The sequence below is a fragment of the Crinia signifera genome, chromosome 2, assembly GCF_055691185.1.
Source record: "Crinia signifera chromosome 2, ASM5569118v1, whole genome shotgun sequence".
NCBI classification, from domain to species: domain Eukaryota; kingdom Metazoa; phylum Chordata; class Amphibia; order Anura; family Myobatrachidae; genus Crinia; species Crinia signifera.
In genome coordinates, this window is record NC_139218.1 from 18,250,432 (window position 1) to 18,277,364 (window position 26,933).

Genomic DNA, 26,933 nt, shown 5'->3' on the forward strand with positions numbered 1-26,933 from the left:
AATGGGATATGAATTTTCTATTTATCCCATATATAGGTAGGGAGTGTTAGTAGCTCCCTTAAATATTTGATTTTGCCTGGCCAGACACACTAAAAAGTATGAAGAAAAAATAATAAAATAAAAATAAAAATAAAAATGAAAAATAAAAATAGGTAAGTTTATATTATATAATATAAAAGTCCAAAGGGAGAGATCTCCCTGTACCTGCTATTTATGCACCGGTGCAGTTTTGTTTGGTAGGGCTGTGTTGCAGCAACAAACACTGACAACAAACAGCCCTACCAAACAAAACTGCACCGGTGCATAAATAGCAGGTACAGGGAGATCTCTCCCTTTGGACTTTTATATTATATAATATAAACTTACCTATTTTTATTTTTCATTTTTATTTTTATTTTTATTTTATTATTTTTTCTTCATACTTTTTAGTGTGTCTGGCCAGGCAAAATCAAATATTTAAGGGAGCTACTAACACTCCCTACCTATATATGGGATAAATAGAAAATTCATATCCCATTTGTGTTGAACCCATCACACTGGATTTTGTCTGCAAATGATTGTGCTTTTATAAAATTGTTTTTTTATCACTGGCCAGTGTTACATATTATATGTGTATTTAAATACTTTTTTCTTAGCTTAATAAATATTTGTATTATTTTATATATACATTGTTTCCGGCGCGTTATATGTTCTTTTTCTGTATTTTTACTTCTGGGAAATTGGCATTTCCTACAAATACGCTGCAGGAACCTACTGTGTGCATTATCCCCATAGTTTTGGGATTTAGCAGATAGTAGAGTATATGGTCTACACCCCAATAAACTAAATAAGGACATAGTACGGTTTGAGTTTTAGCGCCAATATATTTGTTTTGTTTTTGTGTCTTCAACTTATAATATAAGGTCCAGCGGCCAAAACATTCTCCCTACCGACCAGTCAGCCTGGCCAGGGGCCCTGGGGGAGTGGGGACCCCCCCAATGAAGGGGTCCCCCCCCTCCAGGACTTACCTGACCAGGCTGAAGCCTGGTGCTGTCCTCGATGCCCCTGGGCGGTGGGCATCGAGCTGATAAATGGTGTAAAAAAAAGATGAACCTATTGTTTTTTACTGTGGCACTACAAGTGCCAGCAAGCCTCCCCAGCAAGCTGGGACTTGGAGAACCACAAGTCCCAGCCTGCTGGGCATTAAAGGGCCCGCTGGCACTTGTAGTTCTACAGTTAAAAAAATAGTGCACAAAACACACTGACACACTTTTAAAATAAAACTTTATTACACACAAAGCCCACACATACTAATACTTACCTATCTTCTTCCCATAGGTCGCCCTGGTCCTGTGTCGGCGTCTTCTGGTCCTGTGTCGTCTTCTTCCTCCATGTCGACCGTCGCTGTCGCCGTCCGGATCCGACGAAATCCATTTGGGAAGCTGTGGAAGGAAACTATACTCACCTGTCCCAGCGCGACGTAGTCCAGGTAAGGGTCTTTGCAAAAAAACAAAACGAGCACCCGAATCCAGCCGGACAAGCAGGGAGCCGCACGGTGTTTACATCGTGCGGCTCCGCCTCCCGAATGCCGCTATTGGCCGCCTTGCGGCCTAGCGGCCAATCAGGAGCCGCTAGGCCGCAAGGCGGCCAATAGCGGCATTCGGGAGGCGGAGCCGCACGATGTAAACACCGTGCGTCTCCGTCAGTCCGGTCTGGTTTTGGGGTGTTCGGTTTGTTTTTTTGCAAAGACCCTTACCTGGACTTCGTCGCGCTGGGACAGGTGAGTATGGTTTCCTTCCACAGCTTCCCAAATGGATTTCGTCGGATCCGGACGGCGACAGCGACGGTCGACATGGAGGAAGAAGACGACACAGGACCAGAAGACGCCGACACAGGACATCAGGGCGACCTATGGAAAGAAGATAGGTAAGTATCAGTATGTGTGGGCTTTGTATGTAATAAAGTTTTATTTTAAAAGTGTGTCAGTGTGTTTTGTGCACTATTTTTTTAACTGTAGAACTACAAGTGCCAGCGGGCCCTTTAATGCCCAGCAGGCTGGGACTTGTGGTTCTCCAAGTCCCAGCTTGCTGGGGAGGCTTGCTGGCACTTGTAGTGCCACAGTAAAAAACAATAGGTTCATCTTTTTTTTACACCATTTATCAGCTCGATGCCCACCGCCCAGGGGCATCGAGGACAGCACCAGGCTTCAGCCTGGTCAGGTAAGTCCTGGAGGGGGGGGGACCCCTTCATTGGGGGGGTCCCCACTCCCCCAGGGCCCCTGGCCAGGCTGACTGGTCGGTAGGGAGAATGTTTTGGCCGCGGGACCTTATAAGTGTCCCCCGGCTGTGACATTACCCTGCCGGCTGGTTGTGCCTGGGGCTGGTTCTTAAAATACGGGGGACCCCTACTCATTTTGTCCCCCGTATTTTGGGAACCAGCCCCGGACCTGGAGCCTGGGGCTGGTTGTTAAAAATCGGGGAACCCCTATTTGTCGGGTTCCCTGATTTTTAATTACCGGCCCCGGCTCCTTCAGCCTGGTGCTGATTTCGGCTGTGGGGGGGACCCCACGCCGGTTTTTTTTTTTATTTATTTATTTTTTCTATTTTTTTACACTGTAGCCTGCACGGATCTGACTGATCCGTGCAGGCTAAAACGCAAATAGAACAGGAAAATGGTGTTCTATTTTCCTGTCGTATTTGCGTGGGTGTTTCACACCACTAAGCAGCCGTATTGTCAGTACGGCTGCTTAGTAAATCAGAAACCACCATTCTTTTGAATGGTGATTTCTGTCGTATCCTATCGATGGTGTAGACATTCGTATTTGTAACTACAAATACGAATGTTCCATCTTTAGGACTACGAATTGTTGTATTTTTGGGATTGTAAATCCCGAAAATACAAATTCGTAAAAAAAAGGTGTATTTCTCCCTACGAATACACCTTTTTTCTACGAATCCATTTTGGTAAATGTCCCACTATATCTGAGAACTTGTACATCCGCGTGAGCGGCTATTATATCTGAGAACTTGTACATCCGCGTGAGCGGCTATTATATCTGAGAACTTGTACATCCGCGTGAGGAACTTTTATATCTGAGAACTTGTACATCCGCGTGAGCGGCTATTATATCTGAGAACTTGTACATCCGCGTGAGCGGCTATTATATCTGAGAACTTGTACATCCGCGTGAGCAACTTTTATATCTGAGTACTTGTACATCTGCGTGAGCGGCTATTATATCTGAGGACTTGTACATCCGCGTGAGCGGCTATTATATCTGAGAACTTGTACATCCGCGTGAGCAACTTTTATATCTGAGTACTTGTACATCTGCGTGAGCGGCTATTATATCTGAGGACTTCTACATCCGCGTGAGCGGCTATTATATCTGAGAACTTGTACATCCGCATGAGCGGCTATTATATCTGAGAACTTGTACATCCGCGTGAGCGGCTATTATATCTGAGAACATGTACATCCGCGTGAGTGGCTATTATATCTGAGAACTTGTACATCGGCATGAGCGGGTATTATATCTGAGAACTTGTACATCCGCGTGAGCAACTTTTATATCTGAGTACTTGTACATCTGCGTGAGCGGCTATTATATCTGAGGACTTGTACATCCGCGTGAGCGGCTATTATATCTGAGAACTTGTACATCCGCGTGAGCAACTTTTATATCTGAGTACTTGTACATCTGCGTGAGCGGCTATTATATCTGAGGACTTCTACATCCGCGTGAGCGGCTATTATATCTGAGAACTTGTACATCCGCGTGAGCGGCTATTATATCTGAGAACGTGTACATCCGCGTGAGCGGCTATTATATCTGAGAACATGTACATCCGCGTGAGTGGCTATTATATCTGAGAACTTGTACATCGGCATGAGCGGGAATTATATCTGAGAACTTGTACATCCGCGTGAGCGGCTATTATATCTGAGAACTTGTACATCCGCGTGAGCGGATTTTATATCTGAGAACTTGTACATCCGCGTGAGCGGCTATTATATCTGAGAACTTGTACATCCACGTGAGCAGCTATTATATCTGAGAACTTGTACATCCGCATGAGCGGCTATTATATCTGAGAACTTGTACATCCGCGTGAGCAACTTTTATATCTGAGTACTTGTACATCTGCGTGAGCGGCTATTATATCTGAGGACTTCTACATCCGCGTGAGCGGCTATTATATCTGAGAACTTGTACATCCGCATGAGCGGCTATTATATCTGAGAACTTGTACATCCGCGTGAGCGGCTATTATATCTGAGAACATGTACATGAGCGTGAGTGGCTATTATATCTGAGAACTTGTACATCGGCGTGAGCGGGTATTATATCTGAGAACTTGTACATCCGCGTGAGCGGCTATTATATCTGAGAACTTCTACATCCGCGTGAGCGGCTATTATATCTGAGGACTTCTACATCCGAGTGAGCGGCGTTTATATCTGAGAACTTGTACATCCGCGTGAGCGGCTATTATATCTGAGAACTTGTACATCCGCATGAGCGGCTATTATCTGAGAACTTGTACATCTGCGTGAGCGGCTATTATATCTGAGAACTTGTACATCCGCGTGAGCAACTTTTATATCTCAGTACTTGTACATCTGCGTGAGCGGCTATTATATCTGAGGACTTGTACATCCGCGTGAGCGGCTATTATATCTGAGAACTTGTACATCCGCGTGAGCAACTTTTATATCTGAGTACTTGTACATCTGCGTGAGCGGCTATTATATCTGAGGACTTCTACATCCGCGTGAGCGGCTTTTATATCTGAGAACTTGTACATCCGCGTAAGCGGCTATTATATCTGAGAACTTGTACATCCGCGTGAGCGGCTATTATATCTGAGAACATGTACATCCGCGTGAGTGGCTATTATATCTGAGAACTTGTACATCGGCATGAGCGGGTATTATATCTGAGAACTTGTACATCCGCGTGAGCGGCTATTATATCTGAGAACTTGTACATCCGCGTGAGCGGCTATTATATCTGAGAACTTGTACATCCGCGTGAGCGGCTTTTATATCTGAGAACTTGTACATCCGCGTGAGCGGCTATTATATCTGAGAACTTGTACATCCGCGTGAGCGGCTATTATATCTGAGTACTTGTACATCCGCGTGAGCGGCTTTTATATCTGAGAACTTGTACATCCGCGTGAGCGGCTATTATATCTGAGAACTTGTACATCCGCGTGAGCGGCTATTATATCTGAGAACTTGTACATCCGCGTGAGCGGCTATTATATCTGAGAACTTGTACATCCGCGTGAGCGGCTATTATATCTGAGAACTTGTACATCCGCATGAGCGGCTACTATCTGAGAACTTGTACATCCGCGTGAGCGGCTATTATATCTGAGAACTTGTACATCCGCGTGAGCGGCTTTTATATCTGAGAACTTGTACATCTGCGTGAGCGGCTATTATATCTGGGAACTTGTACATCCGCGTGAGCAACTTTTATATCTCAGCACTTGTACATCTGCGTGAGCGGCTATTATATCTGAGGACTTGTACATCCGCGTGAGCGGCTATTATATCTGAGAACTTGTACATCCGCGTGAGTGGCTATTATATCTGAGAACTTGTACATCGGCATGAGCGGGTATTATATCTGAGAACTTGTACATCCGCGTGAGCGGCTATTATATCTGAGAACTTGTACATCCGCGTGAGCGGCTATTATATCTGAGAACTTGTACATCCGCGTGAGCGGCTTTTATATCTGAGAACTTGTACATCCGCGTGAGCGGCTATTATATCTGAGAACTTGTACATCCGCGTGAGCGGCTATTATATCTGAGTACTTGTACATCCGCGTGAGCGGCTTTTATATCTGAGAACTTGTACATCCGCGTGAGCGGCTATTATATCTGAGAACTTGTACATCCGCGTGAGCGGCTATTATATCTGAGAACTTGTACATCCGCGTGAGCGGCTATTATATCTGAGAACTTGTACATCCGCGTGAGCGGCTATTATATCTGAGAACTTGTACATCCGCATGAGCGGCTACTATCTGAGAACTTGTACATCCGCGTGAGCGGCTATTATATCTGAGAACTTGTACATCCGCGTGAGCGGCTTTTATATCTGAGAACTTGTACATCTGCGTGAGCGGCTATTATATCTGGGAACTTGTACATCCGCGTGAGCAACTTTTATATCTCAGCACTTGTACATCTGCGTGAGCGGCTATTATATCTGAGGACTTGTACATCCGCGTGAGCGGCTATTATATCTGAGAACTTGTACATCCGCGTGAGCAACTTTTATATCTGAGTACTTGTACATCTGCGTGAGCGGCTATTATATCTGAGGACTTCTACATCCGCGTGAGCGGCTTTTATATCTGAGAACTTGTACATCCGCGTGAGCGGCTATTATATCTGAGAACTTGTACATCCGCGTGAGCGGCTATTATATCTGAGAACATGTACATCCGCGTGAGCGGCTATTATATCTGAGAACTTGTACATCGGCATGAGCGGGTATTATATCTGAGAACTTGTACATCCGCGTGAGCGGCTATTATATCTGAGAACTTGTACATCCGCGTGAGCGGCTTTTATATCTGAGAACTTGTACATCCGCGTGAGCGGCTATTATATCTGAGAACTTGTACATCCGCGTGAGCGGCTATTATATCTGAGAACTTGTACATCCGCGTGAGCGGCTATTATATCTGAGAACTTGTACATCCGCGTGAGCAACTTTTATATCTGAGTACTTGTACATCTGCGTGAGCGGCTATTATATCTGAGGACTTCTACATCCGCGTGAGCGGCTATTATATCTGAGAACTTGTACATCTGCATGAGCGGCTATTATATTTGAGAACTTGTACATCCGCATGAGCGGCTATTATATCTGAGAACATGTACATCCGCGTGAGTGGCTATTATATCTGAGAACTTGTACATCGGCATGAGCGGGTATTATATCTGAGAACTTGTACATCCGCGTGAGCAACTTTTATATCTGAGTACTTGTACATCTGCGTGAGCGGCTATTATATCTGAGGACTTGTACATCCGCGTGAGCGGCTATTATATCTGAGAACTTGTACATCCGCGTGAGCAACTTTTATATCTGAGTACTTGTACATCTGCGTGAGCGGCTATTATATCTGAGAACTTGTACATCCGCGTGAGTGGCTATTATATCTGAGAACTTGTACATCCGCGGGAGCGGCTATTATATCTGAGAACTTGTACATCCGCGTGAGCGACTATTATATCTGAGAACTTGTACATCCGCGTGAGCGGCTATTATATGTGAGAACTTGTACATCCGCGTGAGCGGCTATTATATCTGAGAACATGTACATCCGCGTGAGCGGCTATTATATCTGAGAACATGTACATCCGCGTGAGTGGCTATTATATCTGAGAACTTGTACATCGGCGTGAGCGGGTATTATATCTGAGAACTTGTACATCCGCGTGAGCGGCTATTATATCTGAGAACTTGTACATCCGCGTGAGCGGCTATTATATCTGAGAACTTGTACATCCGCGTGAGCGGCTATTATATCTGAGAACTTGTACATCCGCGTGATCGGCTATTATATCTGAGAACTTGTACATCCGCGTGAGCGGCTATTATATCTGAGAACTTGTACCTCCGCGTGAGTGGCTATTATATGTGAGAACTTGTACATCCGCGTGAGCGGCTATTATATCTGAGAACTTGTACATCCGCGTGAGCGGCTATTATATCTGAGAACTTGTACATCTGCGTGAGCGGCTATTATATGTGAGAACTTGTACATCCGCGTGAGCGGCTATTATATCTGAGAACTTGTACATCTGCGTGAGCGGCTATTATATCTGAGAACTTGTACATCCGCGTGAGTGGCTATTATATCTGAGAACTTGTACATCCGCGTGAGCGGCTTTTATATCTACACACACTTAAAAGGAAACCTTGAGTGCACAATAAGCATAATGCAGGACTGGTGAAGGCAGTTTGGATAATAACTTCCACAGGTTGTGTTCTCCTCCCTCACAAGGTCCCACAGTACTGTATGTGACATTCATCTAGCGCTGAAGTGACAGCTGCCACCTACAAGGTTGGAATCCACCTGCAGGTGAGGTAATGAGATGACACAAGCTGGAAGTGACATTAATCAGCACTGAAGTGTCGCTCATATGTACATGTGGTGATCTCCTACGAACACAACAATAACCCAATACCAGTCCCAGTCCATAGGTTTATAGAACCCTGCTAATAAACATTGTAATCAGGCATCACCTGGACAGAGTTGTCTATGTGTGGTGCATCCACACACTTCTTTAATATATTCACACCTGACCAATATAAATCTACTATTAGATTGTCATTTTATTATGCATTATATGTATACATTTGATTTGATTTAAACATTACTCGGTGGCCACCGTATCAAAGTATACACTATTATTAATATACTTTATACTGTTTTTTCTAAAGAAATATATCTATATAATATAATTGATGCTTGTGATTCGGTATATGGTGTAACAATAATTATTTAAATTCTGGGTAGAATTCTGGGTTTAATTGGGTAGAATTCAATTATTTAAATTGGGAATTCTACCCAATTCCAAATACTATTAGTGAAAGCATATAGTTTCTAAACAACCTTGATATAGTGAACGTGAAGTTAGTTAGAACAATAGTTGACATTGAAATATCTATCAATGAGAAAGGGACATAAACAGCTATTCAACTAAGTAACTAATAGGGAGGCACAGATTTTTATATATATATATATATATATATATATATGTGTGTGTGTGTGTGTGTGTGTGAAAAATTGGATGAGGGGCACCACTTGTGTGTTCTGATTGGACAATTATTTAAAAAACGATATTCCCTCACAAAAGGTGTCAGCCAGTCTTTAAAAAATAGTGTATTGGTATATTACTTAGTGTTCCCGCTAGGCTGTTTTAGCGGGGCGCTGCGCCCTGCCCGATTTCTAAAGGGCAAAATGCGCCCTGCCACTCCAGCAGCGCCCCGCGAAAAGAGCCTGCTGCCTGACTAATGTTGTGCCCGGGGAAGCTCCAGGCACCGCAATCTCGGCGGCGCTAGGCTTCCTCGGCAGCTCACGGACTTCGGCGGGGCCAGGTCCGCCCCCTTGTACGAAGGAGGAAGCCCGGGCACGCCCGCTTTGGTGACGCGGCGGCCCGGGCACGCCTCCTTTGGTGACGAGGCGGCCCAGACACACCTCCTCTGATGACGCGGCGGCCCGGGCACGCCTCCTGTGGTGACGCGGCGGCGCGGGCACGCCTCCTGTGGTGACGCGGCGGCGCGGGCACGCCTACAACGATGGCGTCGGTGTGTCCTGTCCGCCCCCATCCCATACAGCGGCGCCCTGCCCCAAAAAATTCCTAGGGGGAACAATATTACTCAAAATAGAAATGTGTACAATGGATAAAGAGGCGGCGACTAATTGTTTTGTAGTAATCTGGAATTGGAGATATATGGTCAGTGAAAAAGTATTTTTTAGAGGAGAGGGTATATAAATATAAAATAATTTATGACACTACAGTAAAAAAAATATATATATAAAATATTAAAAAAAAACCACAAATATATAATGAAAATTGGATGTGAATAAAGTGATTACCGTATATACTCGAGTATAAGCCGAGTTTTTCAGCCCTTTTTTTAGCTGAAAAAGCCCCCACTCGGCTTATACTCGAGTCAGTGGCTTCTTTGCTGCGTCCAGCCATCCACTTCGCTGCCCGGCTGCACTTGTGTGGTGTCGCTTGCATGGGGATAAGCCTGTGGTGTCCCAGGGGTGAGCAGGGGAATCAGCCTGTGGTGTCCCAGCCTATAATGTATTGTGCAGGAGGAGCAGCCTGTGGTGTCCTCTGCAGGGGGAGCCACCTGTGGTGTCCTGCTATTATGCAGGGGGAGCCACCTGTGGTGTCCTGCTATTAGGCAGAAGGAGCAGCCTGTGGTGTCCCAGGGGTGAGCAGGGGGATCAGCCTGTGGTGTCCCAGCCTGAGGTGTATTGTGCAGGAGTAGCAGCCTGTGGTGTCCTCTGCAGGGGGAGCCCCCTGTGGTGTCCTGCTATTATGCAGGGGGAGCCACCTGTGGTGTCCTGCTATTAGGCAGGGGGAGCAGCCTGTGGTGTCCTGCTATTAGGCAGGGGGAGCAGCCTGTGGTGTCCTGCTATTATGCAAGGGGAGCAGTCTGTTGTGTCCTGGTATTTTTATACAGGGAAATATACCAGTAGCTGCTGCATTTCCCACCCTAGGCTTATACTCGGGTCAATAAGTTTTCCCATTTTTTTGTGGTAAAATTAGGTGCCTCGGCTTATATTCGGGTCGACTTATACTCGAGTATATACGGTAAGTGCTTATCTTAAAAATAAGATTCTGGAGGCTAGGAACACCCAACGCGTTTCTTCTTTTTAAGATAAGCACTTAATCACTTTATTCACGTCCAATTTTTTTTTTTTTTCAGAATTAACGGGCACTCAGGGACTCCATCAGCAGTGAATCAAGACCAAGCTTTATTGCATAATTGGTCTATCCAATCAACGTTTCGGGGGCCGGACCCCCGTCATCAGGACAAGTGAAAAGCGGTGTATAACAGTGGTAAAGTGCAAGTGCATGGAAATATATAGAGAAAGTAAAGCATACTCACCCCCTCCCTGCAGCCGTCACACACACACGCTTCCGGGCCGGTTTCTGGGATCCTGCACACTGCGGTGACGTCACCGCGCTCGGCCGCAGGCGCATCATCATGGCCGTCATCCCGTGGTCACGTGGGGAGGCTGCAAAGGGGTATGCAGCACACAGTATTATTAATCAAAACAGTGTAACATTATCATATTAAAAAAAGGGCGTCCATGAAAACACATACTTCTGAGGATGCAAAACATACGTGCACAAATGAAGAAATAAAAAAAATAGAAATATCAAACGTGAAATATGATAAGTACAGTGACATCTAGTGGTTAAAAAGTTAAAATGACATACAACATAAAAATAGCCATATTACGGCTATGCAAGTATCAGGTAATAATGTAATACTAAATTAGGCGCAAACCTCAATGTGGGGTATGACAGCTGTTACAAACAGTAATGTCAATAAATACACCTAAATAAATCACAAGAATTGGCTGGTTCAAAATTGGACAATGGCTAAGTGCCAGACTAGCAGGGGGACTTTAACACTCTCTGCTGTATGCAATAACTAATGAACCTGATAGAGGCCCTAAGATTTGACATAAGTGCATTGGGTGGATAAAACAGCTGTGCCACCAGTTTGCACATTTGTACTGTATGATATCAATATAAGCTGTACAGTCCTGCGGAGCTGTAAAATGAGAACAGCCAGCAAATGACACCCTACAATGGATATGGATATAAGTGGAGGGCAGAATAGAGAGGCAAAATAGGGAGGCAAAGACATATTGATGCAACTAATGACAATAATGGAAATTGCTGTCACAATAGCAAAGTAATATCCAAATTATAAAAATTATACAAAAATTATGGAGGCCCAAGGTGTCATTAAGGGCTCTGGGATATAAAGTGTCCAACTTGAAAATCCATTGGGACTCATGTTGGAGAAGTATCTTGGAGCGATTGCCACCCCGTACGTGTGCAGGCACGTGGTCTAAGATTTTATATCTTAACGTTATTTAGCGTGTTTACGTGTTTAGCTTCAGCAAAGTGCCTAGCAACTGGCTGCTCACTAGTACCAGATTGTAAAGCCGCCCGGATGGCACAACAATGTTGTGCCATCCTTACTTTGAAAGTAGAGTTAGTTTTGCGATGTAATGTAACCCGCACGGACAGAAGATAACATAGATAACAAATTTTGTGGTGCAAGTTAAGGGGCCATTTAATCCTAAACTTCTTGCCCGTGTATGGGTGCACAATTTCCTTGCAGGATGTCATATAGCTGCACGTCGTGCAGCCACGACAAAGGTAACAACCAACTCTGGGAGGCCTAGTTTGACTAGAAGGGGTGTCAAAGTTAGTGATCTCGGTCTTAACTAACAGGTCTTTCAAGTTTGGGCCACGTTTGTAACTGGGCATGAGCTTGGTATCTTTGAAAACAGGTAGTTCAGGATCAGTACTGACGTTCTCCCACCAGTTTTTAACTCTACCAATGGTTTCTCTGACCTAGCTGAACTAAAGTAATTCACCCATGGGATACATGTTTTTTTGACTTTGGGTTTAGCACCAGTGATAAGGGCTGTGCGATCACACGCTAGTAGTAGGCTCTGCCTAGGGTAGCCTTTCTCTTCAAATGTGTGCATAGTTTCTGAGTCGGTGTCAGTAATCCTGCACACTCTAAGAAACTGGGAATACGGAGGCTTTCCACCGTATTGCGTGGGTGGAAACTGTTGTGTCTGAGCAATGTGATGCGGTCCGTTGGTTTGACGAACAAAGATGTATGCAACTGCCCTGCTGAAATGGAAATGAGGATGTCAAGAAAGGCGATTTGTGTGGTGCTAGTGGTCAGGGTCAGCTTAACTGGATGTGGTGACTCATTTTGTGTGTTAACAAGGTCACATAAGGGCTGTATAGGCCCGTTCTACATGATATAGATATCATCTATATAACGCACATATAAATGGACAAACGGCTCAATCACAGGGTTGTACAAAACTCTTGCTCCAACTGCCACATGTAAGCATTTGCAAAGGACGGGGCTATTGGCACACCCGTCCTTTGCAAATAGAAGCCACCATCGGAAAATAAATAATTGTGTGACAGAGTGTACTCCAATAGCCGTGCAAAAAACTAAGGCCCGTGATATGCCGGGTTGCCTTGTATGAGACCTATAACTGCCTTAATGCCATCAGCATGAGGAATGCAACTATATAAACTTGACACATCCAGTGTGGCATGTACCGTATCCTCCTGTATAGTGGTAGTAGTCAAAACCTTTTGTAGCAGGGAGGTGGAATCTCTGAGGTATGCGGGCAATAGCTGTATACAAGGTTGGAGAAATGTGTCCAAATATATGGCAATGGATTCGCACAGCGACCCCCTGGCAGATATGATGGGTCTGCCGGGGGGCCGCTGGGCATCCTTATGGATTTTAGGGATGGTATAAAAAATTGAGATGACGGAAAACTCAGTCCCCAACTTTTTACATACCACCTCAGAGATTACACTATCCCCCATAGCCTTTGCCAACATCGTATCTAAATGGATCTTAAACTTCTGAGTGGGATCCCCATGGAATTTTTCATAGGTCTGTAATAGGAGGTGTCCATAACAACTATGGCACCCCCTTTATCCGCCCCCCCCCCCCCCCTGGATTATAATGTCAGTCCTTTGACCCAAGTCCTTTAGGGCTGAACGTTCTGCCTGGGACAAATTGGGAAACACCTGCGGTGGGGGGTTAGGGAGAGCAGAGTCCAACAGGCGATAGAAAGTTTTAATGGATACATTGGTTGAGGGTGGATTGAACTTGGATTTAGTTCAAAGATTTTTGACTGCCATAGGGAGCATTTCCTCAGACTGAGATGTCGTTTGTTTAGAAAAATAATCCATAAATTTTAAATTCCTCTGGAATTTGTAAGAATCTTCTTTCCAGCAAAATTTGGCAGGCCCTCTAGAGGCACAAAGGACAGCCCTTTACTCAATACTCCCATCTCTGGAGCTGTGAGAGGGGTAGATGACAAATTGAATATTATGTCCACTGGCCCCTTGGAGGTTTCCTTTTTGTTTTTGCATTGGTTTTGCGTTGGTTTTACCTGCCTCTTCTTGTTGGTTTCTTGGGCCGGTCTTGCCTCCGGTCCTGGTGTTCACCCCTAAAGGGCTGGGACCGCGGCTAGACTGTGGGCCACTTCTTTGGATGGAATCCGTTTCACTGCCAGAGGTGCTGGAATTTTGAAAACGATGGCGTGGTGTAAAATGGCCACCAATTCTATTGCGGATGGTAGGTCTAGATGAGTTACCGAGCCAAGGGTACACAGAATGTTGCTCGTAATCGAGCTGCACTTTTTTGAGTTTTTCTTTTTTAAACCGTAACAATTCAGACTTGTACGTGTCAAGTTGGCTTTTAGTGCTGGGATCAGCAACCAGTGTATGTAGATTGGTGGATTCAAAACTCTTGATCTTCTCCTTGGTTGAATTATACTCCTTTGTGGACTCCTCTATGACTAGCAAGATTAGGTCCATGAAGCATTTATTTAGAATAGAAATCCATTTTTTTACAAAATGGTACACTGTAACGTCCAATCGTTGGGGTGTTATGGACATGAAATCCCCTAGGAATTTGTTTGTTTCGGTAGTAACCCTCTTTTTTAATTTGTAAAGCTTCTTGTAGATGTCATCATTGGTGTTAAGACCAGTGTCCTCAAATGCTGAATCTTTTAGGAGAATTTCCTCAGCTTCAGCTTCGGAGTAACTAAGCAAATCGATGTTATCACATTGTAGTACATATGCAGCTGCTGCGGGAAACTCCGGTTCTGTACTGGTCATTATCCAGATGGTGTACAGCAACTGTGGGCTACAGGTATGGACCTATTTGCCAGACCTACTACCTCTAAGCCTCGGGGGAGGACTACTCTGCCTGAATGTATCACACACTCAGGGATGGAGGTAGATGAATCTGAAGAAAAGCAGCATGCCTGGTGCTTGGTCCTGAATACACACAAGGGTCTTGAGAAAGGCTGTGTGTGCACACAATGATGGCGAGAGGAGAGTACCGTCACTCAGGACTTACTGTAGCTGCAGTGGTGGATAACTTGCCCTGGTGCCAACCAAAGAGGGCAGCGTGACAACACAGCCCACAGCATATATTTCAGAAATAACGGGCACTCAGGGACTCCATCAGCAGTGAATCAAGACCAAGCTTTATTGCATAATTGGTCTATCCAGGTAACGCTTCGGGGGCCGGATATATATATATATATATATATATCCAGAAGTGTCCCCACGGTCCTCTGCACCAGCGCCACAACTTTTATCAATGTCTTGCCCACATACCACTATTATTAAGCCTCCTGCTCTCATGCACCCTCCCTCCCAGTGGGAGGAGACGCTCACCCACTGCCGGGAGCTGCATACTGTCCCCCACCCTCTTCCAGTTCTAGGGATGCCCATCAACCATCAATGATTTCAAATCATCGATGGTTTATGGCCGATGTTGAATACTTTTGCCATCGATGTGAGGACCAGATGATTTCCCTACATCGATGGCAAAGGAGAACCGATCAAGTTTCAGAATTTTAAGGTGCCGGGACACGGAGCATAGCTCCCCCCCCCCCCCCCCCCACACACACAACCGGAAGTCCCGCCACCGAGTTCTGATTGACCCACTGCCTATTCAGTCAGAAATAATGGGATGACCATCGATAGCTGTGACAATCGATGGTTATCCAAGTAATATTTTACTACTATCGATGGCAGGGTACAAAATCGCCATCAATGCCAACCATCGATGGCCTCTGCACCAAGGGCCATCCCTACTCTGCAACAGCCAAAAACCTTTACTACCCCTCATGCCCACACACCTCTATCACTGCCCTGCCTCCTGTTCTCCTGCCCCGTAACTTCCGCCAGTGGGGACCCGCTCACCCTGTGTTGCCCACATTCCCCTATCATGCTTTACTGCCCAGCCTCCTGCTCTCATGTGAACAAAACAGCACTCAGAAGATGATGTAAATGCAATAAATTGTATTAAAAAGACATGGGGGAACATTTTGGGAGGTCAATCCCATCCTCAGCCCCAACCTACAGCAAGGGGGAATACACCTGCAATACAATTTATACTTACTAGTCCCCGGCATCTCCCAGACCCACTGGCTGTATGCGTCAAACCGCCGAAAGTGGTCATGGCGGCACTTCCGGGACACAGCGCCACTGCCTGGTTGCCAAGCAACCCCCAGCGTGCGGCTCATTCCCCGGACGGCCATGCGTTCTACCGACCAGTCTGTCAGATGAGCGCAGCTCTATGTGATGTGGGGAGCCAGGGACTGGCGTACAGCACAAATAAGTGCAACATGACAAAACTCAAAGTCCGCTGATCCTGCTCCAGTGGCTCATATGTGAATGGTTACCTGCAAAGGACCGCACTCCGGCCCGGATCGCATCACTAAAGAACGGCCCCACAGGTAGGATTCCAGGGCCAACCATTGCTCCAATCACATAGAGACCCTCTGGGCTTCTTGATCCGATCCGGCTAGAGTCTGCACCAAAGAAAATAAAAAAGTAAATAAAAATGTGAACACACAATGTGATTAAACATACATGTACATTGCAAGCAGACTAGAGAACATACAAAAAGAACATTAATATCCAATCCAGGATTACGCCTGAACGGAATCATCAATCAGAGTTATGTCAAACTGTTCCAATTAATTTTTTCATTCAGGCCATTAGGGAAAATCTGTTTCCTGTTTCTGTCAATCCGTCAATCCAGACATTTGGCAGACTATTGGATGACTCGATAATTAAGTTCTCTTCGGCCAAAATGAAAAATAATTTGTCAATAGTGTTCCCGCTAGGCTGTTTTAGCGGGGCGCTGCGCCCTGCCCGATTTCTAAAGTGAAAAATGCGCCCTGCCCCTCTGGCAGCGCCCCGCTAAACCAGCCTGCCTTTGTCCCCGCTGTTTTGACCGGGGAAGCCCGGCGCCGCTGTACATAGCGATGCCCGGCACTTCCCCGGCAGTTTACAGCCTTCCGGGTGGCCGGGTCCGCCCCCCTGTGCATGACGCCGCCGGCCGCGCCCACCCCTGTGCATGACGCCGCCGGCCGCGCCCTCTCTTCTGCGTGATTCCGCTGGCCGGGCACGCCCCTTTTTGTCACGGCGCGACCCGGGCACAACCCTTTTGTGACGTTGGCGGCCCGGGCACGCCCAAAATAGTGACGTCGGCGTGCCCGGTCCGACCCCCCCGCCCTGCCCGCCCTAGTTCCTAGAAGGAACACTATGTCAACACTGGAATCACAGGCTCTCAGTGCTCTTGGTAAATATGAGGACACTAGGTGATTCATCGCGCCCTACGGGCGCTCTTCACACACCGTCGTAAGGGTCTGCGCCCCCTTAACCTGTTAACGCATTTAATGAGTGGGTGAGGGATGGGTGCTATCGGTGGGTGTGGGTGGGGGAGTGGTGGGTTTGTGGATACTGTGGGTGGATACTGTTGCCTGGTCTGGATTGGGCCATGAGGGTGGTTTGGCTAGGTGCGTGGGCGCATGTGGGCAGTGTAGGGGCAGATGTGCTTTAGTTGGGTTGGGGATGGACGGTGGCGGGTGTGCTGGCAGTGTTGGAGGGGTGGACGCGGGATGGGGTTTGTGCGTGCTGTGGATGTCGGAGAGGCTTGAGTGCTGTGGGGGAGGGGCAGGTGTACTGCGGGTGGTGGAGGTGTGGTTGCAGTGTTTTGTAAGTGGACGCTGGGGCGGGTGCGGTGTTGTTGTGGATGGTGGATGTGCTGCTGCGATTATGGAAATGGTGGGCGTACCCTTGGGAACGTAGGCATGGACATGCATTCATGGGGTGGGTGGCTGACGTCATATGACATTAGCCGCCATTCCCCAATTTGGCGGATAGATAGCGAGCATCTGAAAGGTAAGTATAGAGTTTTCAGAGTGAAGGCTACACAAATCATTGGATGGGGAACGACTATCGAATGATTTATCTTCCTTGCATCCGCCCGTAAGTGGACGCATAAGTGTTTATATCCGCCCGTTTGGTAGTGCAGGAATGTTGTTGTTTTTTTTTTTTTGGGGGGGGGGGGGGCGGTGTGTTTGGCGGGGCGGTGTTTACATGCTCGGTAGGCAGCGAATATAGGCAGCCTTGCGAGCAGATTTGAATTAGCCCCTTTGTTCTTGTAGAAGCACAAATTTAATATTTTGTTACTTTTGTACTGTAGTTGGTAACATGGTAAATTACAGTGTTTGGTGCGGGGATGCTAATGGGGGATAAAGGAGGTGGCGGGGACACTGGTGGGGTATCTTGAGGGGTTGGGGTTCAGCTGGTGATGCTGCCAGGGGATTGAGGGCTGGAGACAGTAGCATGAGATCGGTGGGAGGGGGTGCGGGTGGTAATGCTGTAGGGGGACTGAGGCCAGGTGGTGATGGTGTATGGGACTGTCCCGAGATTGCCGTGGACGGGGGGAGGGGGTTTTGGTGCAGCTGGCGATGCTGGCGGGGGGTCTGAGGGCTGGGGACAGTGGCGGCCGATCTTGAGGGAGGGGGGCGCAGCTGGTGATGCTGTTGGGTTATTGAGGGCTGGGTACAGTGGCGGGAGATCGGTGGGAGGGGGTGTGGGTGGTGATGCTGTAGGGGCGCTGACCCTCAGTTCCCCTAATCTCCGGACAGTCTCCCACAGCATCACCACCCACGCTGTAGGGGACTGTCCGGAGATCGCCGGGGATGGGGGTTTTGGTGCAGTTTGGCAAAACGGTGGTGCGGTGCGTCAACTAATGCTGCCAAGGGACTGATGGCTGGGGACACTGTGGAGGGAGATTGCGGAGGTGGAGTGTGGCTGGTGATGCTATAGAGGGACTGATGGGGACACTGTCCGGAGTGAGGGGGCTGCGGCTGGTGGGGGAGTAAGGGCTGGGGACACTGGGGGGAGATCACGGTGCCGAGGACTGAGGGCTGGGGACACTGGCGGGAGAGTGGGTGCGGCGGATGGTGATGACGCCGGTGTATGTTTGTGATGATGGGGTGTGTGTGTGTGAGGGGGGAGATAGCAGATAGCAGCTCATGGGGGGGAACCTCCTGTTGCTCCGGCACCCTGTCTCCAAACATCGCAGGTGATGTGGCCAGCCACTTCTCTTCCGGGATTAGCGGCTCCGGCTGCCAATCACAGCCCAACACCCGCCCCTACTGTCCAAGAGCACCGCCCCCTCCCTGTCCCCTAACAATGGCAGCAGGTTAACAGCGGGCACCCGCTGGCGCACACAGGTTGCATATACAGTATATATGTACCATCTGCTGTGGCCCATTGCCCACCTATATCTCTTTTTTTCTATGTATTAGGCCAGATATGTGTGTATAACGCTGAGCGGCGTCATAAAGTGACTCCGCCCAGCATTATACACACATACACTAACAGAGTGACAGATCTGGGCAAATATATTGGAGATTGGCTTCACTACCAGCCTACACACACACACACACACACACACACACAGGGGTCACCACCAGCCTACACACACACACACACACACACACACAGGTTAATAACAGCCTACACAGACACACACAGGTTACTACCAGCCTACACACACGCACACAGGGGTCACTACCAGCCCCCCCACACACAGGGGTCACCCTAGCATACACAAACACACACACACACACGGGTCACTACCAGCATGCACAGCCACACCCAGCTGTTTAAATACAGTCCCAACCAGTATGTAGCTGCTAAGGCAGAGGGACCACATGCACTAACTGGGAGCACTCCTGCTCCTCCCCCAGCATCTCCTCCAAGCTCCTAGCTGTCCTGGGCTGTCAATCTCCCCACAGCTGCTTCCTGTATTGGTTTATGTCACTCCCCCTCCAGGATACCTCCAGCTCCGAGTCCCAGGTGAGGGGAAAAGGGGAAGGCTCCTCTGCTGCTGCCAAGGCTGCTTGTACAGTCACGCTGGCGGATGAGTGAAGTGTCTCCCTCTGTCCAGGCTCCAGCAGCAGGGGGAGGAGCCACCGACACAGACCCGGCCTCTGCACTGGGCAACATTTCCCCAGCCCTACATACTTGTAATGACGTCACACGCCGGGCTGGGAGCCGCAATGCACCCTTGGGAACGGGTGCTCACTGCTTGGAGTGGGGGGGAGGGGGGGTGCATCACTGAGCCTGGAGCCAGGAAGGAGGACGCTCACTATTGATAAAGTGAGGAGCTAGGCGGGATGCTGGAGGCGGATGTCGGGGGGAGGACGCTCACCAGAAAGAAGGAGCGGAGGCAGGCGGGCGTCAGAACTCTGGAAGCAGGCATCAGGAGGCTGGAGACGGGTCATTCTGTCTGCATGAGAATGCTTCTAAGTTGCTTGGCAGGGGTGGTGGGTCGGGCGCAGGTCTCTGGTGGTGTGGGTGTTCCGGTCCGGCTGGTGTAGCTGGGGCCTGTGCCTTGTTTGGGCAAGCCACCCCTACCCACAGAGCCCCGCGGTGGCTGGCGAGCAGAGGGAGTGACGGCGACTTCACGTGGTGCATCACGTCGGCGCTGTGTGGCGCATGCGCAGTGGGTGAAGGGGAGAACAGAGCAGTGGTGCGGGTGGGGATTGCGCATCCCACCGCCGTGTGGCGCATGCGCAGTGTGTGTGTGTTGGGGGGAAGAACGGGAAACCGTGGTGCGGGTGGGGATTGCGCGTCACTGTAGAGTACATGACCGGACAAGAGATGGGCAAAACGGGTCACTACTGAGAGCTGGGGTTCAGCAGATCAGTCAGTGAAAAGATTCTTATCTTTTAGGCGGATCAACGGTTCAGTTTGAAAGAAGGGGTAATTGTTAATAACGAAGCATACTTTGTCTTACAATAATTTATCCCCAGTATTTTTTACTTTTAAAAAAAAAAAAAACATTGAGCTGAACAAATAACACACATTACCGAGTAAAACACTGATCGATGGCTGGGTGCAGAATCGCCATTGATGGCAACCATCGATGGCATCTGCACCGATGGCCATCCCTAGCAGCAGCAGCCTTATCATTCTTTCTTTTACTTGCAGTAGCAGCACTGAACTCAGTCTCCGGAGTCAGTACATCTCAGCTGCCACAGGTGGCAGTGCTGAGATCAAGAAAATGCATTGTAATTAAAAACGAAACTGAAAGTAAAAGAACGACGGATCACCTTTTTGGGATCGGCGGCTCAGTCGTTCTTGGATGGGATACGTCTCAAAGAATCGCTTTGTTCGCGAACGACCCACCTCTACACTGGACATGGGATGGGTGAGTGAGGAGGCGATGGGTGCAGGGACGGTGGCCAAATCTGTCCCACTTGTGTGTATAACGCTTGGAGTGTGTAAGGTAGGATGGGGGGGGGGGGGGCAGAGTTTGGGACTCCTCCCAGCGTTATACACACATGAGTGACAGTTCTGGCTAAATATATAGGAAATTGTCATCAGGCCCGCAGACAAAGGCAGAGCCGTTGTCATCCAGGACATTTCCAAATATCGGCAAGAGCTATACAATCAATTATCTGATCCAGAGGTTTATAAAAGGTTACTTGGCAATCAAATACCAACAGGAGTTACATAGGATCCTTTCATCAGCGGTCAAAGAGGGTATGATTTCCACAAAGTTATTTAAAAAAAGCTGTATATAAAGAACACCTGTACACACCACTTGTTACCTAAAGTACACAAAGATCCTCAGTTACCTCCAGGTAGGCCAATTATTTCGGCCCGCGACTCACTATATCATGGGTCTTCAAACTGTGGCCCTCCAGATGTTGTGAAACTACAAATCCCAGCATGCCTTGCCACAGTTTTAACACTCCCTTATAGCAAAACTGTGGCAAGGCATGCTGGGATTTGTAGTTTCACAACATCTGGAGGGCCACAGTTTGAAGACCCATGCACTATATCAACCTGTCGCTCAATTATTGGACTATCTTCTTCAACCTTTACCTTCTTCAACCTTTACCGCTACTCAAACCATCGTTCTTGAAGGACACTACTAGCTTTCTTCAATTACTTAACCAAGTGGGCAAGGTACCGGATGGCACAATAATGGTGTGCCTCGATGTGTGCAGCCTCTATACCTCCATCCCTCAAATGGGGGGGGGGGGAAGGCTGTTCGCAGGTTTATCACACAGTTTCTCGACCCAGCCATTTTTAATCACGATTTGTTTATACAGTTATTAACCCTTACATTACAAAGGAATTAGTTTCTATTTGACAGGATGTATTACCTACAGCAAAGAGGGTGTGCCATGGGGTCTCCCGTGGCCCCCTCTTTTGCCAACATTTTCATGTTTTATGAGGAAGAAGCAAGATTCTTCTCCAATCCCAGTGTCAGGGATCACCTGCGAGTATTCACCCATTATATCGATGATATTTTCATCTTATGGACGGGTGGATCTGAGGCCCTATCCAATCTAATGGTTGACATCAACACGGGTACCTAAACCATCAAATACACAGCCACGTGGAGTACAGATGAGGCCCATTTTCTAGATGTGGCAGTGTCCATTAGATCCAATAGGATCAGCACAGATGTATTTTTTAAAGACGTTGATAGAAACACCTTACTAATGGCCTCAAGTCATCATCCGCCCGCATTGAAACGTGGTTTACCACGATCACAGATGATGCGGGTTGCTAGGATCATCAGCAATCCCTCTGAAATTGAACCACGTCTGGATAATTTGGTCTCCAAATTTGTCACCAGGGGATATGATTATAGCACTCTACTAGAACAAAAAAAAAAAAAACTCAACTATTAACCCACTAAAACCAGAGATCCCAGAGCGGTACTACCCTGGTCTAGCTCCTTCACTGTGGCTAGTCCTGTGATTAGACATGCCACGAATGCCCTTTGGCCTATCATCAAGTCTGACCCTGAGCTACCTGGGCTGAACAAAATCAGACCTCTGGCAGCATTTAGGAGGGGTCCAAACTTAAGAGACCATCTGGTCAGGGCCGACATTACAGGTATAGGTTTTCCCAAACCTCCCAATACACACAGGAAAGCACCAGGTTGCTACAGTTGCATTTCTTGTGCGACGTGTAAACACCTGGTAGTGTGTAAGCAATTCAAACATCCCCACTCTTCCAAGATGACATTCTTGACCTGTAAAATGTCTCATGTAGTTTACATCATTGTTTGCCCTTGCAGTCTTCCTTATATTGGCCAAACTACCCGTACCTTTAGAGAACGAATGGCAGCCCACCGGTTGGCCATAAACCTGTCCGGTTCAGGTAGGGATGTGGACCAACCGGTGGTGCATCATTTCAAAAGCTTTGGCCATTCATTGTCATAACTTAAATACTTCATGATTGATCATGTAGTGGAATCCTTACGGGGCTGAGACAGGGCCAAACAATTACTCATCAAGGAATCTGAATGGATTTACCGAATGGGCACTATTTTCCCTAATGGCCTGGATGAAAAAATTAATTGGAACAGTTTGACATAACTCTGATTGATGATTCCGTTCAGGTGTAATCCTGGATTGGATATTAATGTTCTTTTTGTATGTTCTCTAGTCTGCTTGCAATGTACATGTCTGTTTAATCACATTGTGTGTTCACATTTTTATTCACTTTTTTATTTTCTTTGCTGCAGACTCTAGCCTGATCGGATCAAGAAGCCCAGGGAGTCTCTATGTGATTGGACCAATGCTTGGACCTGGAATCCTACCTGTGGGGCCGCTCTAGTGATGCGATCCAGGCCGGAGAGAGATCCTTTGCAGGTAATCATTTACATATGAGCCACTGGAGCAGGATCAGTGGGCTGTGAGTTTTGTCATATTGCACTTACTTGTGTTGTACGCCAGTCCCCGGCTCCCCACATCACATAGAGCTGTGCTGGTCTGACAGCCTGGTCAGTGGAACGCATGGCCATCTGGGGAATGAGATGCACCCTGGGGGTTGCTTGGCAACCAGGCAGCGGCGCTGTATCCCTGAAGTGCCGCGATGACCACTTCCGGCGCGTGCAGCCAGCGGGTCTGGGAGATACCGGGGACTGGTAAGTATAAATTGTATTGCAGGTGTATTCCCCCTTGCTGTAGGTTGGGGCTAAGGATGGGATTGACCTCCCAAGACGTTCCCCCATGTCTTTTTAATACAATTCATTGTATTTACATCGTCTCCTGAGTGCGGTTATGTTCACAACGTGAACGCTTAGCTTATAGGTAGAAAGTGAGGTAGGTCTCAGAAGCTCCTGAGACCTACCTCACTTTCTACCTAAGCTAAGCGGTCTATCTATTTTTATTCAGCGTTTTTTATATATAGATTTTTAATCCTATATATATCTATTGTGTTTCTAGGAGTATATTTACATATGGTATATATATAGGTTTTATTTAGTATTTTTTGAACTGTACTATTAGCGGATTTTTCACTCAGGAATCTGATCCATTTTATGTGCACTGGTGTTGTACGCCCTTATTGAATACATTGTTTATATTTCCTATATACCTACTCATAGTCTTACTTCCTATAACAATAGTCGCCGAGGTCCAAGAGTATTTGTCAAGAGGTCCTAGAGGTAGACCGAAACGTCGACCACACAATTGTCTGCCATGCTGCCTGATTAAAAATATTTTCAGCTGCAAGACTGGTGAGTGACTCCTGCTGAAAATTTGTGTGTGTATATATATATATATATATATATATATATATATATTTGTATATCTTGTATATTTGGCCAGATCTGTCAATCTCTGAATGTGTGTATAACGCTGGGCGGAGTCCACTCTATATCTCCGCTCAGAATTATACAGTTCTGGCCTAATATACTGGTCAGCTCAGGAGACAGGACACACATAACCCCCCAGCAGTCCCCACCACCCCGGCTGAGCCTCACCCTGTCAAGGAGCCTAGTGCACTGCAGTGAAGAAACAGAAAAATAAACTACATTTCCCAGCAGCCCTTGCTGCAGTGAGCTGGAGTTCACTTTCACTTTCCTATCCTCACTACAGTGCAGCCAAAGGTCCGAAAAGGAGGTGGGGCTACACCAAACTGAGGTTTCAGCTTGACCCCACCCCCCAGCCAAAAAATGCTCTAATGCCCCTGCCCCCTCTCTAAAGGGCCCCCCTCCAACAGCCGCTGATCAGACCTTTGTTGGTAATCCGATCCGCGGCAAAGCTCCCCCACACTGACACCCATCCAGCGGCGTAACTATATCACCGCAGCCCCCACCACCGCAGGGGGGGGGGCGCTGTGCATGTGGGGGCGCCGGGGGCTGCGGTGTTACAGTTACACCCCCACCCAATCCCCCGCAGACTTGCCTATCTCGCTGGTCCTGGCGGCTCCGTTCTTCTGCTGAGGACCACCACAAAATGGCCGCCCCCATATAGCACACAGTTCTCTGAAACTGTCTGCTGTATGGGGGCGGCCATTTTGTGGTGGTCCTCAGCAGAAGAAGAACGGAGCCGCCGGGACCAGCGCGATAGGTAAGGCTGCAGGGGATTGGGGGGGGGGGGGGTTTGCATGGGCGGCGGGGGATTGGGGGTGCTTGGCGGGGGGGGGGCGCCCCCCCCTAACGGCCGGGGGGGGTGCGCCCAAAACTTAGTTACGCCAGTGCACCCATCACAGCCGCCAGTGCTCCAGAGCAAGCTCGAGCTGACTTCTGAAATATTTTATGCTGCAGCCTGCACCATCACCTCACCTGCCACCTGCCTTTTTGCTACTAGTGTCACCGCCCAGTACACACAGTGCGCTTCTAGCAAAAAGTCACTCAGCGACCATATCCCCACTCCTATTATTTTCAGCCCCCACTCCCTATTGTACACAGCCCCCACTCCCCCCAGTAGTAAATACCACCCCATTCCCTATTATACACAGCCCCCACTCCCCCAGAAGTACATTCAGCCCCCACTCCTATTATATATAGCACCCACAACCCCAGTACACACAGCCCCCACTCCCCATTATACACAGCTCCCACTCCCCATTACATACAGCCCACACTCCCCATTATACACAGCTCCCACTCCCCATTACATACAGCCTTCACTCCCCCTAGTAGTACATACAGCTCCACTATTATTCACAGCCTCCACTCCAGTAGTACATACAGCCCCCACTCCCCATTACATACAGCCCACACTCCCCATTATACACAGCCCCCACTCCCCCAGTAGTACATACAGCCCCCACTCCCAATATGCATAGCCCCCACTCCCCCAGTAGTACATACAGCCCCACTCCTATTATACACAGCCCCCACTCCCCATTACATACAGCCCACACTCCCCATTACATACAGCCCCCACTCCCCATTACATACAGCCCACACTCCCCATTACATACAGCCCTCACTCCCCATTACATACAGCCCCCACTCCCCATTACATACAGCCCCCACTCCCCATTATACATAGCCCCCTCTCCTCCCAGTAGTACTTACAGCCCCCACTTCCCATTATACACAGCCCCCACTCCCCATTACATACAGCCCTCACTCCCCATTACATACAGCCCTCACTCCCCATTACATACAGCCCCCACTCCCCCCAGTAGTACATACAGCCCTCACTCCTATTATACATAGTCCCCACTCCCCCTAGTAGTACATACTGTACAGCCACCATTCCCTTTTTTTTTTTTTAACTCTTTATTTTTGCAGTGGTAAACAATACAGTTGAATGAGGCTGATATCTGAACAATGCATTTACAGACAATTTGGTGTAAACAAACAACATGGTATAATGCATATAAATAAAATATACTGCTATGAGTTCCACTGTCTTTTTTGTTTTTATGTTAGATCAGCGAACAAACAGCAAAGTAATAGCATTGGGGAAACACGGAAAAAGAAAGAACAGAGGGGGGAAGGGGGAAAAAGAGAGGGGGGATGGGGAACATTTAACCTTGCACATGAAAGGGTATCTACTGTCCAAGAACTAAATTTATCAGAGCAACAAGTACGAGCCAGTGATCGTTCCTACCCAGGGAGTTGCCTCTGGTGATGAACATACCAGGGAGTCCAGATTGATCTGTATTTCCCCACTGAGTCATGTAGCAGCGCAGTGATATACTCCATGGAAGCTGCGAACCAGACCTTGTTGATAACGGACTGAATGGAAGGGGCGGTAGGTTGTTTCCAGTTTGCCGCGATCAGCAATCTGGCAGAGTTGAGTACGTGGCCACATAGCTTGCTTTTAAGGTTTGAGGACCCTGCACTGGTCTGCAAAGTAGAGCCAACAAGGGATTTTTTGGGGTCGGGGAGTCAAATATCTTTCCTAAAAGAAATAAAATGTCATCCCAGTAGGAGCTAATCTGGGGGCAGTCCCACCATATGTGGATGAACGTACCCTCTTATCCACAGTTCTGCCAGCACTGACT

At 47.7% G+C, this 26,933-nt stretch overlaps 1 protein-coding gene across 2 annotated transcripts in view; it reads right to left on the bottom strand.

Annotated features, from left to right (window-relative positions):
- Positions 1–20,113, bottom strand: part of LOC146059435 (uncharacterized) — a 70,166-nt gene extending 50,053 nt beyond the window's left edge. The window contains exons 1-3 of one of the 2 annotated variants that reach the window (XM_083171657.1): positions 19,867–20,101; positions 16,034–16,162; positions 10,648–10,777 (exon numbers count right to left, since the gene is read on the bottom strand). In XM_083171657.1, coding sequence (XP_083027783.1) covers positions 10,648–10,777; positions 16,034–16,162; positions 19,867–19,939 — 332 coding nt within the window. In that variant the 5' untranslated portion in view covers positions 19,940–20,101. Of the gene's footprint in view, positions 1–10,647; positions 10,778–16,033; positions 16,163–19,866 lie in introns of both variants that reach the window. The other variant, XM_083171658.1, reaches the window with a different exon arrangement.
- Between the last annotated feature and the right edge of the window lie 6,820 nt (positions 20,114–26,933).